General features: G+C 43.7%; 1 protein-coding gene across 1 annotated transcript; it reads right to left on the bottom strand.

Moving 5' to 3' along the window:
* Positions 1-12,124: 12,124 nt before the first annotated feature.
* LOC104915228 (Krueppel-like factor 4) lies at positions 12,125-14,998 on the bottom strand. The gene is made up of 2 exons (XM_010726004.3): positions 14,776-14,998; positions 12,125-13,229 (listed from the first exon to the last, which is right to left on the bottom strand). Exons 1-2 carry the CDS (start codon positions 14,978-14,980, stop codon positions 13,054-13,056), a joined length of 381 nt encoding a protein of 126 aa, XP_010724306.1. The 5' UTR covers positions 14,981-14,998; the 3' UTR covers positions 12,125-13,053.
* Between the last annotated feature and the right edge of the window lie 6 nt (positions 14,999-15,004).

Raw genomic sequence — 15,004 nt, forward strand, 5'->3', positions numbered from 1 at the left:
GGACAAAGGTTATTTTACCACAAGTATTTATTTTGCTGGTTATGATTCAGTGCTGACTGTTGACATATGACTAGAACAAAGATATTCTCACAACTATGAAACCATTAATAACCATTTTATCAGTCCAACGACTGAAAAAATTTCGTTTGCTTTTCTAATGCATGTCCGCAGCATGGAGGGCAGCTACACTGAATGGCCAATTTTCTTTCTGCCCTTTTTTACTTCCTCTTCACGAGAACAAGACAAACATGCATCTAATAGTGAAATCAAAAACTCAGTGTAGAGGGTGAGTAGTTCGCTGCATGTCCTGGAGGGCCTCCGCCACACTCACAGGCTTGGTGTTGGCTGTGACCGTCAGGTCGGAGCCGTGCATGCGTACCTCAGGCTCCGAGAACCTGTCTTGCTGAGGCTCGTTTGGTTGCTGCTTTGCCTATTCAGGGTGTAAGAAGAGGCCACTCTGATACAGCTGCCATATGCCCGACCCTGCCAGGCACAAGGAGGGCCTGAGTCTGCAGGAGCAGCCGCAGCCGAGTGCTGCTCACTGTGATGTCCTATAAGCCTCAGTGCCTGCACAGGCTGTCCTGAGCCTCAGCCAGGACTGGAATCTGTTTTCCACTCAAGCAGTTTCCAAAATAAATAAATAAGCAAAGCTTGAAAGATGGTGCCGTCAGAAACTGTCCCGAAACAGATAGTGAAAAGTTCTCTTCCTGTTGCATGAAAAGTCAATTAGTGTGTTATTGAATACATGCCGGGAGACATCATCATCATAGGAACAATCAGGTCATTTGAATAGCCAAATTTGCTTTTATGCAGCATTTGTTTACCTTTTAGGACGTATCCGTGATATATATGTAAATGCCAAAGTCTACTTCTTGTTAGGTGTAGTAATCCCTCCTCCCCTCAGCTATCGGTGTGGTTCCTTGTTTGTGCCTGTCAAGGGCTGCAGAAGCCTACAACTGTTGGTTTAAGCAAACAGGCAGCTCTTCGCCAACAGGAATATCCTGTTTGGTGGTGCTCTGGAAGGAGCCAGTTATATAAACTTAGCTGTCTGCTGTCACAGCAAGCACTCGGGGAAAAGAACAGGAGAGCCATTACACGTAGTCGAGCCCCTCACTAGAAACGTAACAGTTTCTCCAGGCAGGGACACCTGATTTATTCTCTAGTAGAGTGATGTGCAAATGATTAGTTCCCAGTCACACACGATGGCTGAGGAGAAAGCCATTCTGAGCACAAAGAGGCTAGCAAAGTGCGACAGCATCAACTAAGCAGGGCCAAAAACAAAGCTCTAAACAGCACTAGTTCTTGCTTGAGCTGCAGCCTGCCAAGGCAACAGTCAGACATGTAAGCATGGTCCCAGTCATTATGGTCAGTCCTATGCCAAACAGGCTGCAGCCTAAGCATGCAAAGTGAGTGGGAATAGGGAAGTGATCTTTGTTCCTCTTCTAGGTATAGGAAACTGAAACCCAGGGAAACTCTGGCAGCAATTCAGCAAGGTGCTTAAGCCTGTACTTTATTTTTAAGTTGACATGCGTGGGTGGGATCTGGCTCCATGCAGTCAAAGGCAAAACTCACATGAAGCAGGATTTTGCCTTCTCTACCTATGAAAGTGTTTTGGGAGGGAAATACTGCTTGCCTGAGGTCACACTGGGAGACTGTGGCAGAGCTGGGAACTTATGCCAGGTCTCTGGAGTCCCATATTAGTGCTTTAACCTGTTTTTAACTTCCTCTCAAAACATAATTGGGCTTACACACCAGATATCTCCAACCTTCTGCAAACCTGCTTCTTGTTTTGGCCAGTTTTGGAGAGGTAAGGTGAAAACACAACTTTTATTTTACCCATCAAGAGATGGCTAAAGGAAATGTAAACAAACAAAAACCTGAATGCAAGCTTACGGGGAATCCTGCAGCATGATGTGCAGAGTCTCTGATCTTGTGCATGGGTGAAGCACACAGCCAAGAATGATGGTGTGGCATCAGTTTATGCAGGCATAGTACTGCTGTATTAAGCTTCTTATTTCCTAAGTCTGGAAGGGGCAGCTGCGCTATGCTATTGTGATCTGCACAGGATTACTGAGGGACTTCTCCGGCACTGCCTACTCCTTGTAACCAGCTCAGTGCATCTATTCATTCTACTCAGATTGATCCCGACCTAAAACAACGGGGTGAGCCCAGGCTCCTGACGAAGCCCCCATCCTCAGACGAACAGGCCGTGGACAGCGGGTGCTGAATGTGCGAGCAGTGGCGAAGGGAAAAGAGCGTAGATCTCCATAAAAAGCTTCAGCACGGCTAGAGAGTACTGCTAGGCTGCGAACGGTGCTCGAGCACCGTAATCAGTCCTCACGGGGGCACCACGCCGCCGTTAATCAGCGCCCGGCCGCAGCCCGGCCCGCCGGGCCCCGCGGATGTTCTCGCTGCACTGCCGTACTCCGTCCGGAGAAAAGAGACCCAGGGTGAAGTCAGCACCTCATCTAAAACCGACCTCTGGAATACCGCAGTACTACCAAGCCAGACAGATGTGAATGCAAAGTGGCAGTCTGATCTGTTAATGCTTGCTAGAATGCTTTCATCCAGCCTCCCAGTACCGGCAAATGATACCTCATATTAATGCCTTCTTTCATGTTCCAGCAGCAATATTTCATGTCCTTTTCCTTACATAAAACGTTAACATTAAAAGGAAAGAAAAAAAAAACAAAAACGCAACAAAACGAGCAACACATACAACCCAAGCATCTGGAAAAATGATTATTCTCGGCATTCAATTAGCACTGTGGTTATTCACACCCAAAAATCCACATATGGGTTTTCCCACCCAGGAGAAGGGCAGTAAATCTTCCTCGTTTGTTGCTGGCTCTTCAGATGGACCAAGCTCAGCTCACATGGCCTTCAGAAAGTAGGGACAGCTGCGTCTCTGTAGGGCCAGATTCAGCCAGGTAATAAAACATATGAGCAGTCTCTGAGGAGTGATGAACAAACCCTGGGTTACTTACATGCCTGCCAAAATCAGAATGGGGGGAGGAACACAAATACAACTGAAGGTTTTCACGAGTGACTAATGGTTTTGGATGTCTTAGAGGCTGAAGATGCTATGAAATATGTGCAGTATATGCAGTTATGAGGGTGGCCAATTGCTTTGCCTCTAGAAAGGCTATCAGACTACCTTCACTGATTGAAGCAGAGCCGTTACCACTTCCTTCTGAAATGCAGGCAACGAATTGCTCTCAGAAAGGAAAGGGACAGATTCATTTCCTCCAGCATGAGTGTGCCATGTGTTCATATTGGCCACAGTTGGCACTTGTGTGGGTCTCACACTGACAGACTTCCTTAATTTGTCTACTAAAGTGGTGTTCTGGTGGCCCAGAGAGTGAGCTTCCCTACTGGAGGGAGGTAGGCTCTAAGGGCCTCCCTATTGCCCCAGGCACTGATGTCATGCCATACCAGGCCCTACCACGCCAATGCCCACCTGTAGGCTGGTCACCTCTGCTGGTGTACAGCCAGCTTGTCCCTGGGGTTTGCACTTGTACAGCAGCAGCTTCACTTCCCCGGTGCAGGAGGAGGCTGGCTGCAGCACTGCCAGGTTGATGCTTCTATTGGGTTGAGTGGGTTGGTGTGATGTGCAGGCCTTTGCTCAAACTTCCAGTGCAAAAAGGAAGGAGGCAGCAGCATGCCTCAGGGTCCACATGCAGGTGCCAAGTCCAACAGTCCCCACAATGCCTGCCACAGCCCCGTGCCAGGCTAGTGGGTGTGTGGGGCACAGACTCAGCAAAATCATATTTTTCCTCACTCATGTGTATGTGGAAAGACAGCATTGCAAAAGCAGTGTTTAATTGCAGGGCACAAATCCCTTCCAAAAGGGGAGCTTAACTTCTTTTTCTTTTTCCTCTGCCAAGAACATATGTATTTTGTATAGATTTAATTACATGATACAAGAAAGGAAAGATGATTTGCCCAGATACTATGGTGATGAGTGCCATAGAAATGCCTATAAATAAATAAAAACACAGAGTAAACCCAGACATCTGCAACAGAGAATGAAAAAAAACCAACAAAACCAAACAGTACAAAAATCATGCCTGCAGTTTTTCACAGTCCTTCACTTTAGAGAAACAAAAGTCCGACACAGCCTCTTTTTGACACTGTGATTTTAGAATCCAGTTTTCATATGCAGACTTGGTCCTTCTATCACCCCCAAGAATTGTGAAGTGGGTGCATCTTTATTTGCATTCCCCAGTCTCTCCTTCCTGCTGCTGCTGTGAATCCTTATCACCTGATAACTTGTTTGTGCATACAAAGTAATGAGGATCCAGAGTGCTGGGAACCTCTTGAACTTTTGAATTCAGAGAAAAAATTGAGTTTTTGCAAAAAAAAAAAAGTTGAAAATCCTGTCAGTGTTACATGGTTTTCTCACTGCAAAAAAGGAAACAAGATGAAGCCCTACAGAGCTAGAACGGTGATGCATGTCTTGCTTTTCCATTGCATCCAAGAGATGGGGAGAGCATCTGCCAAGTTGCTGAGTGAGGCCCCTTTGCTACCAGATTTCCAATTCCTATGGCCATGTTTTTGAGCCCCTCATTTCAATTCCTCTGTCCAGCAATGTGGTTTGTCACTTCACTTAACCTGCAGGTCTCCACAAGCTAGATCTTCATGAGAAATACTCAGCTGCAAAGTGAAAACTATCTCCCCAGCAAAGTATTATCTTGGCTTGATAGCACAACTGAAGTTCTCCTGCATTAAACTGGCAAGGCTGTAAGAGAATGAAAGAGATGAGAGCTGGAACAACAGCAGCAGACTTAGTGTACTTCAAAGAATTATCATCTGCTCCAACTCAAAACAGCTCTGGTTTTGATTCATTTATATACGAAGTGGGAGGAAATCAGAACAGCTGTCGCTCTATTATTCCCTCTAGCATTGCTGAGCCATTTCAGCTGTCTGCAAATTCTCTTCCTCCCAACCTCTCTCCTGTTTTCACATCCTTCTCTCAGGAGCCTTGTACTCGGAACCCTGCGTGCCTCCAGCCACAAGCATCTCTCCGAGTACTTGCTGTCAGTCTTGCTTCAGAAAAGAGAGCAGGCAGCACCGGCATAGCATTGCTGCATTCATCCTGGGAGGTTTGTTTTTCTACTGCCACCTCCCCTCCAGCTGCCAGCCAGTGTGAAGCAGCAGCTGTGACAGAAGACAGAGCTATTTGCCGGGTGACTTTCCCAGGCTAGAGGAAATCCATATGTCAAGTTTTCTATGCGATGCACACCTGCAGATGAAGATCTGTCTCCTGCTGCTGCACTCCTTAGTCAGAAGCATCCAATGGACATTCAGGATTTATTTAAATGACTAACTTGTGCAAAGTTATGAAATGTAAACCCTGTCATCTTGTTTTTTGCATGGATTAAGATGCTAGGTAAAGCCCAGCCAGAGAAAACCTCCGACTTGCCCAGTGGTTTGGGCAATAATTCAATCATTCCTCAGCTCTCCTTACTCCAGACCTCTCCTTCTGTACTCACACAGAGGTTCCAATTCTGGACCATGAAAATTCAGATCTTAAGCTTTTTCAAAGTGCTACCTATTTTTGTAATGCTTTGGATTTGCCTATGTGGTTCATTTGCTTAGCCCCAAATCAGCATAAACCCTAACCTCATCCCACCAAGGGGATTTACCTGGAACCATGAGAATTTGGTTTGCTAATGAAGCAGTCAGATTCCCAGACAGCTACGGTTCACCTTGATCACTTCTTAGAAAGCTGATTCTGTCACCTGGAGTGGATTTTAATTCCCAGTACAGAGGGACTCCAGTTTTTTTGACATTTGCTCTTCAAAAACAGGGACACAAGAGAGAAAAACATTCAGGAAAAGCATTCTGCAAGTGTAACCAAAGAGAAAAAGTGAGAGTTGATCTTGGAAATGTTAGATTTGTACAAGAGAACACTGCTGTGGTCAGTTTCCCTGTCCACGTAACAATAAATGAAAGCAAATACCCAAACCCAACAATTATTAACAACACCTTAGTAATAAATGTGAACAAATAAATAATGAGTAATTCAAGCCCACCTGGATGTTTAGTTACATGACAGGGAATGTACTGTAACTAACAATGTCACATCTTACAAAGATGCATGGATATAATGAAAATTATGAAAAGTTATTTTTTTGTTTTGAATAAAACATGAAGAATTAACCATCCTTAAACAAAAAACCACTGATGGCTGAGGGCTTCTTAAATGTTCTGACAATTAAAAAAAAAAAAACAACACAACAACAAGCCAAGACATATTTTAAATATTGACTGAAATATCATATTAGGCTAATTTCTCCTGGCATTCTTCCAGCGTACAGTAGACAAGAACTCATCCATATGTAAAAGTGCACATATGTAAAAAGTTTGTATTTACATTCTCTTCCATTTACTTTCTCTTCCCATCAAAAAGTACAACTGAAGTGGAATCTTTCCAGCCTTTGGCAGCAAATGACAAAACTGAGGATGATTGAGAGCAGGAACTTACACCCTTTTCCTTTGTCTCATATGTACTATGTAGAAAAGAGGAAACAGTAGGAATCTGAAAGGTGGTGGCCTCAGAAACTAAAGGAAGGAAATACTTTCTTCTCCTCTTCCCCCACCTTTATTTTTAGGCTAGCTCATAAATAGTTGTGAAACTCCTTGCCACAGTGTCTCTGAAGCCAGAAGTTCAGTAAGGCTCCAAAAAGGATCAACTATTTAGTAAGTAGAATCTGTGCAGCTGCAACAGCAAGAAGCATAAAACCAGCATGAGTTGGACAGGGACCTACAGTGCTCTGGGCTGAAACAAAGCTGTAAGCATCTGAGTCTGGAAGGGAACTTTGACGGGAGCGAGGAGGGGTTGCCCCAGCTCTGCCCATTGTCGGTCTGTCTACGCTCACTGCCAGGCTTCTGGCCAGCACTGAGGCAGGGCAGCAGCAGCCAGGCTGGGCTGGGCTCTGCCTTCCCCTCTGCTCCTCAGAGAGCAGAGAGCTAGAGGAAACCCAATTGCCCCAACCATGACAATTAGCACGCTGGTCTCTTTGCATAGGGAGCCTTGCCAGTAAGTTTTACATTGTGAACATGGGAACTTTGTCAGAGTGAATGTTGGTTAGAAGGTGTTTATAGAAGGAAGGTAGTCAAACATCTCTGACAGGTGACAGGGTCATTATCATATTCTCTAGTGCTGAAGAGAGCGTGAGCAATTACTAGGGAGACAGGAAGCTCGAAAGCAGTGAAATATTTTGCTTTCCACTGGAAAACTGCTTGATATTTGGTGACACAAAGAACAACCTGCAGCAGAGCCAACAAATTTAGCCATTCTTTGTCGAAAAAGGGAGATTGTTGATGAAATAGAGTGATTCAGAAATTGAGAAAGGACAGCCAAACCTAGTACATCGTAGTGCAAAGACAAACACATCCCTTTGGGTAGCCTCCTCAAGTAGCCAACAGCGTTATTGACTCAGTATGTTTGGAGCCTAAACACAGAATAAAACCTCATCCAGAGCTTAGAAAGTGAATTCCAACATGCTTCAGTAATCATCGTCAATGTTGCTTCAGTAGTTTATCAACATATTAATGTATAATATCCACTTTATCAGAAAAGAGGAACATGATGATGGACTCTAGGCCCCAAGGAAATCATTCATGCTGGAAGATTCCAGCTGTGAACTGGACATCAAACAGCACTGACGCCCATTGACACCCTCCCGGGGGCCCAATGTACAAATTGAACTCACGCACTAACCTCGAAAAACAGCTTTTTGTACATGTGAGCAAAGCTGTCTCTGCAGTATTTCTGTGTGGAAGGAAGCATATAGCCAGCGCTATCCATTGGCCTTCCCTTGGCTGCCCAGGAGCTGGAAACACAGTGCTCCTGCCAGCCACGAAGGCACTGTACGTGCACTGACATCAAAAAACCACTGAGAAAGCATCCAGCAAATAAATCCCTGTGTTGGCAGTATGGTGTAGCCCATCAGATGATCTCTAATTTCTGCAGCAGTGGAGGAAATCCTTCTGAATATTTGTTTCTAAAATGAAGGGTCTTCAGCGACGAATACAGGGAAGCTCTATCATTTTGCTGAATATAGCCTGAAACTTTAATAGCAGAGAACTTGAATGGCAAGATTTAAGCAAGCCTTAGCTTGTGCTTGATAAACAAGCACGTTGTACCCAAAGTAAAACCATGCAAAACTTTTTAGAGTTGCAGCAAGATGGCTGAGGTGATAGCAGCACATGATTACACTTCTGCTCATACAAGCTCCCTAGTGAAAGGAGCTCAGTGTTTTCCCTAAAACTTCTCATTAACAAAAGTCACAGTGCTGACCCATGCTGACCATGCTCATATGAAAATGGCCGTCTCTGTTAGAAAGGAATCACAGTTTCACAAGTCCAGAAAGCAGCACTGCAGGGAAAAGGTCCCGCTGCTAGGTGCCTCCTGGGAGTGACTACTATGGACATTTGTCTTCTGTAAAACTTAGGGCATGCATGGTCTAAATATAGAAGCATTCATAACGCACAACCCGCTTTTCCCCTCCTGCCTTTCACACAATTAAGATTCCAACCCTGAGGGCTCACAGGTAAGCATCCAAAGGTGAAAAGGAGTCTAACAGATACCTATCTGCAGCCAGGGTGGAGAATAAGGCTGCGGAAACACCACCACCGCCCACCTCTGTGCCACAGAGACAACTTCTGCACTCAGTGGCAAGGCCCTTAGTGGTAATGGAAACATCCCCTGGTAAGGAGAGCAGGGCAGACAACGAAACGTGAGTCATCCCGGTGTACTGCAGACAAGGGAATGTGGGTGTGTTACCCTGTGGCTTGAAGCCAATGTGACCTCAATTAAATTTTGGTGAATGATGGGCCTTCCCCTCTTTTATGTACGTACTCCTCTTCTTGGTCTCCAGAGCTCAATGCACTGAGCCTACACACAGGCACTTCATCTGGTGAGCTTTCCTGGCAAGCACAAGGCAGCACACATTGTCATTCATGGTGGTGGTAGTGTTCCTTTTCCTCTCCCAGAGAGTTTCGTTTGCTGTGCCTTAGGCTCACCTCCTCAAAGTGCTCCTACCACTTTCCAGACCCCTGCAGTGCAAACGCTGATCTGCACAAGCTGTGTGCATTTGCAACATATTCCTACCCTATCGTGTGACTAAGCTCACACGATCCCAAGGAATGAATACAGTTTGCAATGGGCTTGATTTGGAAGTGTTGGTGCTCAAATGCTGTTAAAGCGCTTGCCAGGGACTTCAGTGGAAGCAGGCTAGCTCTAACATTGAGCACACTCCCATAGGAAAACCTGTGTAAACTAATTCAGAGAACCGTTAGCACTCGAGGTGATTAACCACAAGAGCCTCAGATCTCCCCTTATTAAAGAGAAGGGGAATGAAATTCACTGATTCATATCAGCTTAATATAAATCCTGGTGAGATTCACAATTGACTTCAGCAGCAGCAGGATTTGGTAAACTCCACAAGGGAGAGGCAGTGCTTTTCAAAGAACAGCTTCATGTGACAGGGGAGAGCTCAAGGCATTTCTGCCAGATTACAAGTTTGAAGTGCACAAACTCCCAGCCCGTGGCATACAGCAGACAAGTGCACAGCAGCGCAGCAGCTCAGAGAAGATTTTTATTCTGATGCCACTTTTGAATACTTGGCACCTAGTAGGCAGACATGTGTCATCTTGTTTAGAAAAAGCTCCATCTCCACTTGTTAAACGTGCTGGAGAGAGGTTTGGGCTGGGGGGGGGCAGAATTAAGGATGGCTGCATTTTGACTGCAGAGATCTTTCTCTGCCACAGGAAATTTTCTCTCCTGTAGCTAAAGTAATGCTTGGGGGCTGCTCTGGCGGTACTCACCCTACATCAGAGAGGCCACCCCAAATAAACGTAGACACAGCTTTCAAGTGCCCAAGCCTGAGTGAAAGATCACATTAAAGTAGCTTTAGCAGTGCTAAACAGATCTTGAAAAACAAGACAACCTTACAAGGCTGCTTGGTTTTTTTGCACGTGTTTTACTAGGTGTGTTTTTTGATATGTGTTACTCCATTGCATCCACTTATGATCTTGCATCTAAGTTCAGGTCCAGGACACTAGACACAATGAAGCAGGTGGCAAACACCATGCTATTGACATGCCATGACTGCTCATTTCAGCACTTCTCCAGAGACCTCCTTAAGAACGAGGACTGCCTCTCCTAAGCATACTATGCTGCAAAAATTGTCTTTTGGCTCCTGATCCAGAAGTATAGGAATAGCATTTTGGAAATGGTTAAAGTAACAGTAGCACTTCTTTTTAAATACCAAGCCTCAACTGTGTTTGTTCAGCTCTGGAAAGAAAGTCATACATGAAGACAGCTTAGCTAGGAACAAGAAAAAAAAAACAAAACACATGTGGGAGAAGAGAACAAAGACCTATTTCAAGAATGCTATTGTTTGTGGAACTATAAACCTAGGGTCTATAAAACCATCAAAAAGAAACTGAAGTTGGCTTTAACAGATACTCATTACAGCATGCTGGATCATCGCATAAAATTCTTAAGGTTTTATAATGACAGCACACTTGAAAAATCAAAGAAAAAAGGTTTCTGAAATGAAATCTGCAGATTTCAATATATATGGATGTGTTAGGACATAAACGTACAGTTTTAAGACATCCTGAACAGCATTCATACAAAGGCAATCCTACAGCTACCCAGGCATTGGCCAACACTAGAGACAACACACCCCAGGCACGCAGCGTGTCAGTTGCAACACTGACCTTGGATATCTCCTCCAGAATCCACAGGCAAGGCAACAAAAAAAGGTCAGAAATGACGGTTTTAATTTTAAAAAGTTTTCACATGAAAGAAGCTTCAGATAAAGGATGACTCATAACTTTAAATTAGTTTTAAATACTTGCTATTTGCAAACCAAACAAGACATTCCTTACTCCCCATGCTACCTATAAACCAAACCAACAAAGATAGATTTCAGTTGAACAAAGCCTGCCTGGGAGATAAGGAGTGAGAAGTACTTTCAGCATCATTATGTGACTTGGAGGGCTTTAGAACAAAAAGGTACCAGTCACCACATAAAACGCACATCGAAGTATGGAATTTTATGGTGCATTTGGGAACAAGAAGTTGATATCGCAAATCTTGCTTCCACTGCTGAAAAAAAAAAAAAAAATAGGGATAGCTCTTGCCTGTAATTTATTTCCATGCTCAGCTTCATTCAACATTAAATATATATAAAATAAGCATCATATAAAACGAAACTGCTAGCTGACTGACACTTAAAACTTAGTGGAAGAATCATTTCTGCCTTCTCTTTATAGGACAGTAGTGAGAAAAACAGGTCCTATTCAATGAGCATTCATGTTGAAATCATCTTATTGCTACATATTTGTGGAGAAAATAGAGCAGTGAGGTCCCTGAGGACAACTACAACAAAAGCAGTTAACTACCCAAGGCATACAATGGGCTCACTGCATTAATTACAGAAAAGCGACTGCAGTTGAAGGTACACTGGAGACTTTGTAACAACATATCTTCTGCATACAGCTACGATTTGCAAACTGCATGGTCAACATTCCCAACTCACATTATGCGTATCACCACTCCTACAGTAGTTTTGGCTCTTCAGATACTGTTTTGCTGCTTATGAAATTTCCAGGGCAGAGAAGACTTCGAATTAAGTAAAACTTCCATGTAATTCACTGCTAAAAGCTGTTTCATGATGCACTTTATTTCTTAATTCAAGTTTAGTGTCTTTACGATGTTCACTCAGCTGATTTCCCCTTCATTCACATGAAAGCAGAAGTTACCACTAGTCTATCTGAGAAGCTCAGGAAAGTAAAGTTAGAAAATGTTACAATTGAACATGCAAAGTCTGATGCAACAAACAGACATACATCTTCTAACAAGCAATTCATTTACCTTAAAATTTTTGAATTACCTAATATTCAGTAATTCGTATTTAGAACAAAAAACATCTGTACACATTTTTCCCCTTGAAAGGACAAGCACTGCGCTTATCCATCCTACCTCTCAGAGTCTTGAGAACACAGTCTTCATCACTCCCTCTGCCTTAGGAAACTCAACGACTGACCAACATTTAACCTTTCTGTGGACATACCCATTCACAGAAGAAAGTTACAACAGTCATTCAGATAAAATATTATAGGTTTATTTAAAACTTATTTTCCGCTTGAATATGCAAAATACAAACTCCAAAATGTTCCTTTTGCTTCGTAGTTTACAAATATACAAAATAAAAGTTTGCTTAAATTTATATTACATATCTATTATGTAAAGAACTATATAGAAAACATTTGTTCTGCTTAAGGCATATTTGGGAATAAACCATTGTACAAAGTATTGCACATCGAAACCACAGTGCATTACAGACTGTCTGCATAAAGTTATTTTCTTAAGAAAAAAAAAAGATAAACCAGGATTATTTACCTGATTTAGGTCATAATTGGCGATCGGAAGACAAAAATATTTCCTTGTCAGATATGCAGCAGTTTGAGAACTTTGGCTTCCTGTTTTTGGTACCTCTAAAACCAACAGTCACTAAGCACCATGAAATAGGCTTTTAAAACATAACTCTGTACCTGAATTTTTCCTCCTCTTCTAACATTGTAATGGCTTTTGGAAGGAAGAAAAAAGGAAAGTACAAGATGACATTTACATCTAATATTGCATTGAAAGAAAATTTAAGGGAATGTCATTTCCCCATGTAATATCCCCACCCTCCGAACTACACACAGTCTGTTTAACCCTGATATCCGTGACTTCCAGTCACTCCTTGGCATTTTGTAGTCCGGAAATAATTCAAGTTGGATTTACAAATGGAATGATAGAAGAAGATCCAGTCATTGACCCCAGTATTTTTGGTTTTCTTTAAAACGTATGTTAAAAAAAAGTTGCAATGTCCATATGCAATTATCCCTCTTTCCACTCTTTTTGGAAGACTTCACCATGATTCTCTGTAGTGCTTAAACTGGGTTCTCCCCTTCCGGCAGAAAGCAGTCCTTGTGCTGTAAATACTGAATCTCTAAGGCAGTTAGGGAAAGATCCACTGCTTCCAATTAAAAGTGCCTCTTCATGTGTAAGGCGAGGTGATCCGACCTGGAAAATGCTCTGTCACACCGCTGGCACTGGAAAGGGCGGTGGCCTGTGTGTTTTCGGTAATGACGAGTAAGTTCATCAGATCGGGCAAACTTCCATCCGCAGCCTTCCCAGTCACAGTGATAAGGTTTCTCACCTTAAAAAAAAATAATTAAAAACATGTCAGTCATGCTTTCTTTTTTTTTTTTTTCGTGGTAGTGTGTGTGGGGGAGGGGGAGGTTACCTCTGTTTCACACCACTTTTAACACGTTTAAGAAGAAAGAATCAAAGTGTCAAAGAAAACACAACAAAGTGCTTGAAGCAGTTGTGAACTACTAGCTGACTAACAGAATAAGACAATCTTGTCAAGACTTTACAGATATTACAAGCCATTAACACTGCTGAAGTCTTCTCTAAGAGGCTCTCTTTGTCTCAAACAAAGTTTCAGAATACAGGAGTTCTCTTAATAAGAGTTTATTTTTGCTGGCTAATGTTACACGATCAAATATCAACCAGAAATAGCTCAGCAGAAAAATAATGTATTTAGATAATTGTATGTCTTGAGAATTAAAAACCGGCTGCTGTTTTCATTAGCTCAGGTTGATTAACAACTCAATTTTTCTGTCTTCACTACAGCAAAATTGCTGTTGACTGCACAACAAATTTCCCTGACAATTACAGGCTCCGTCCTACACATCCCGAAGACCACGCTGACTGTCTCGGGCAGATGGGAGGAACCACTCTTTGACCAATTTTTCCTGCTGCTGCCGTTAGCCGACACACAGTCTAACCACTCAGCTACCGTTTCTCCCTTTCCAGTATCCTAGTCAAGAGAAAGTTGTGAATCGAATTCACAAACCAGGGATTTAAATTATGCAAATTCCCAGGTTATTTAATCACTGTTACAGAATGCCTGCACTGGCGAAACAGTGCATGATGTACCTGCTTTCACAAGCTCAGTTACTGCAATATGGCATTCAGCTGCAAGGTTAAAGTTTGAACTTGGGCACAGATACGCACTTTGGCAGATTTTATCTGAATTCTAGCAGTTGCCAATGAGCTGTTAAGCTCCATCTCATCGCTGCTAGCTCAGGGGAAGAAGTGTTCTTCCCACGTAGGAGCGGCACACCACAGCATCAGTGACATCAACCAACGCAGCTAGAGACCTCAATTAAATCAGCACGGAGCCTGTCACCATTCACTTGGACGTGAGACAGCAGCTTGCAGAGGTGTCAAGGCTTCAGTGAGTTGTTAAAGCTGAAGGCATGTCAGCCACACAATCTCTCATGCTGGAGTAAGCCAAAATAAGACGGGTGTACATGAAGCACCCAACCACAAAGAAAGCAGAACCTTAGAGAGAAGTCCACTCCTTTTTCAGAAGTGGGCTAACACTATCTAGGGCAACAAATCCCATCAGATTCTCAGCTATCTGATTATTAGGCAGCCACACAACTGAAGAGGAGCAACAAACTTTAGCCTCTTCAGGAAACCCATCTGCTTCCACACCTCAGTAACTGTGAACCATTAAGTGAAAAGACCCAGTCAGCAAGCAAAGATTACTTGGGACATAACGTGGTCAAAGCAAGAGAAACAGTGCCCAGGAAAACCCAGCAGAGCAGAGCTAGGACTCGTAATTTCAGCACTCCCCCTGCCTGTTTGCTGCCAGAAGGGGGCTCACCCCGATGACCCCATGCAGGCTTCACCTGTGTGGGTTCTTAGGTGTGCCTTGAGATGAGAGCTCTTGGTGTAGGTCTTGCCGCAGCCTGCGTAGTCACAGGTGTGAGTGGCTGTTCTTTTTCGAGGCCATGACCGCCGTCCCCTCTTGGGCTTGGTCTCCTCTGGCAGGCAGCTCCCCGGCGGCATCAGCTCTGCGGGCAGAGAGGGAGGAGTGAAGGCGGCCACGGCCATTACCTCGGGGCCACGCCGGCGGGG

Source organism: Meleagris gallopavo, chromosome Z (assembly GCF_000146605.3).
Source record: "Meleagris gallopavo isolate NT-WF06-2002-E0010 breed Aviagen turkey brand Nicholas breeding stock chromosome Z, Turkey_5.1, whole genome shotgun sequence".
Lineage (NCBI taxonomy): Eukaryota > Metazoa > Chordata > Aves > Galliformes > Phasianidae > Meleagris > Meleagris gallopavo.

Bases quoted from the DNA above. Each gene is read 5' to 3' on its own strand.
- LOC104915228 (XM_010726004.3), bottom strand. From the start codon at position 14,980: ATGGCCGTGGCCGCCTTCACTCCTCCCTCTCTGCCCGCAGAGCTGATG. The intron at 13,230-14,775 runs GTGAAGCCTGCA...TTTTTTTTTAAG, and splicing joins ACACCTAAGAACCCACACAG to GTGAGAAACCTTATCACTGT.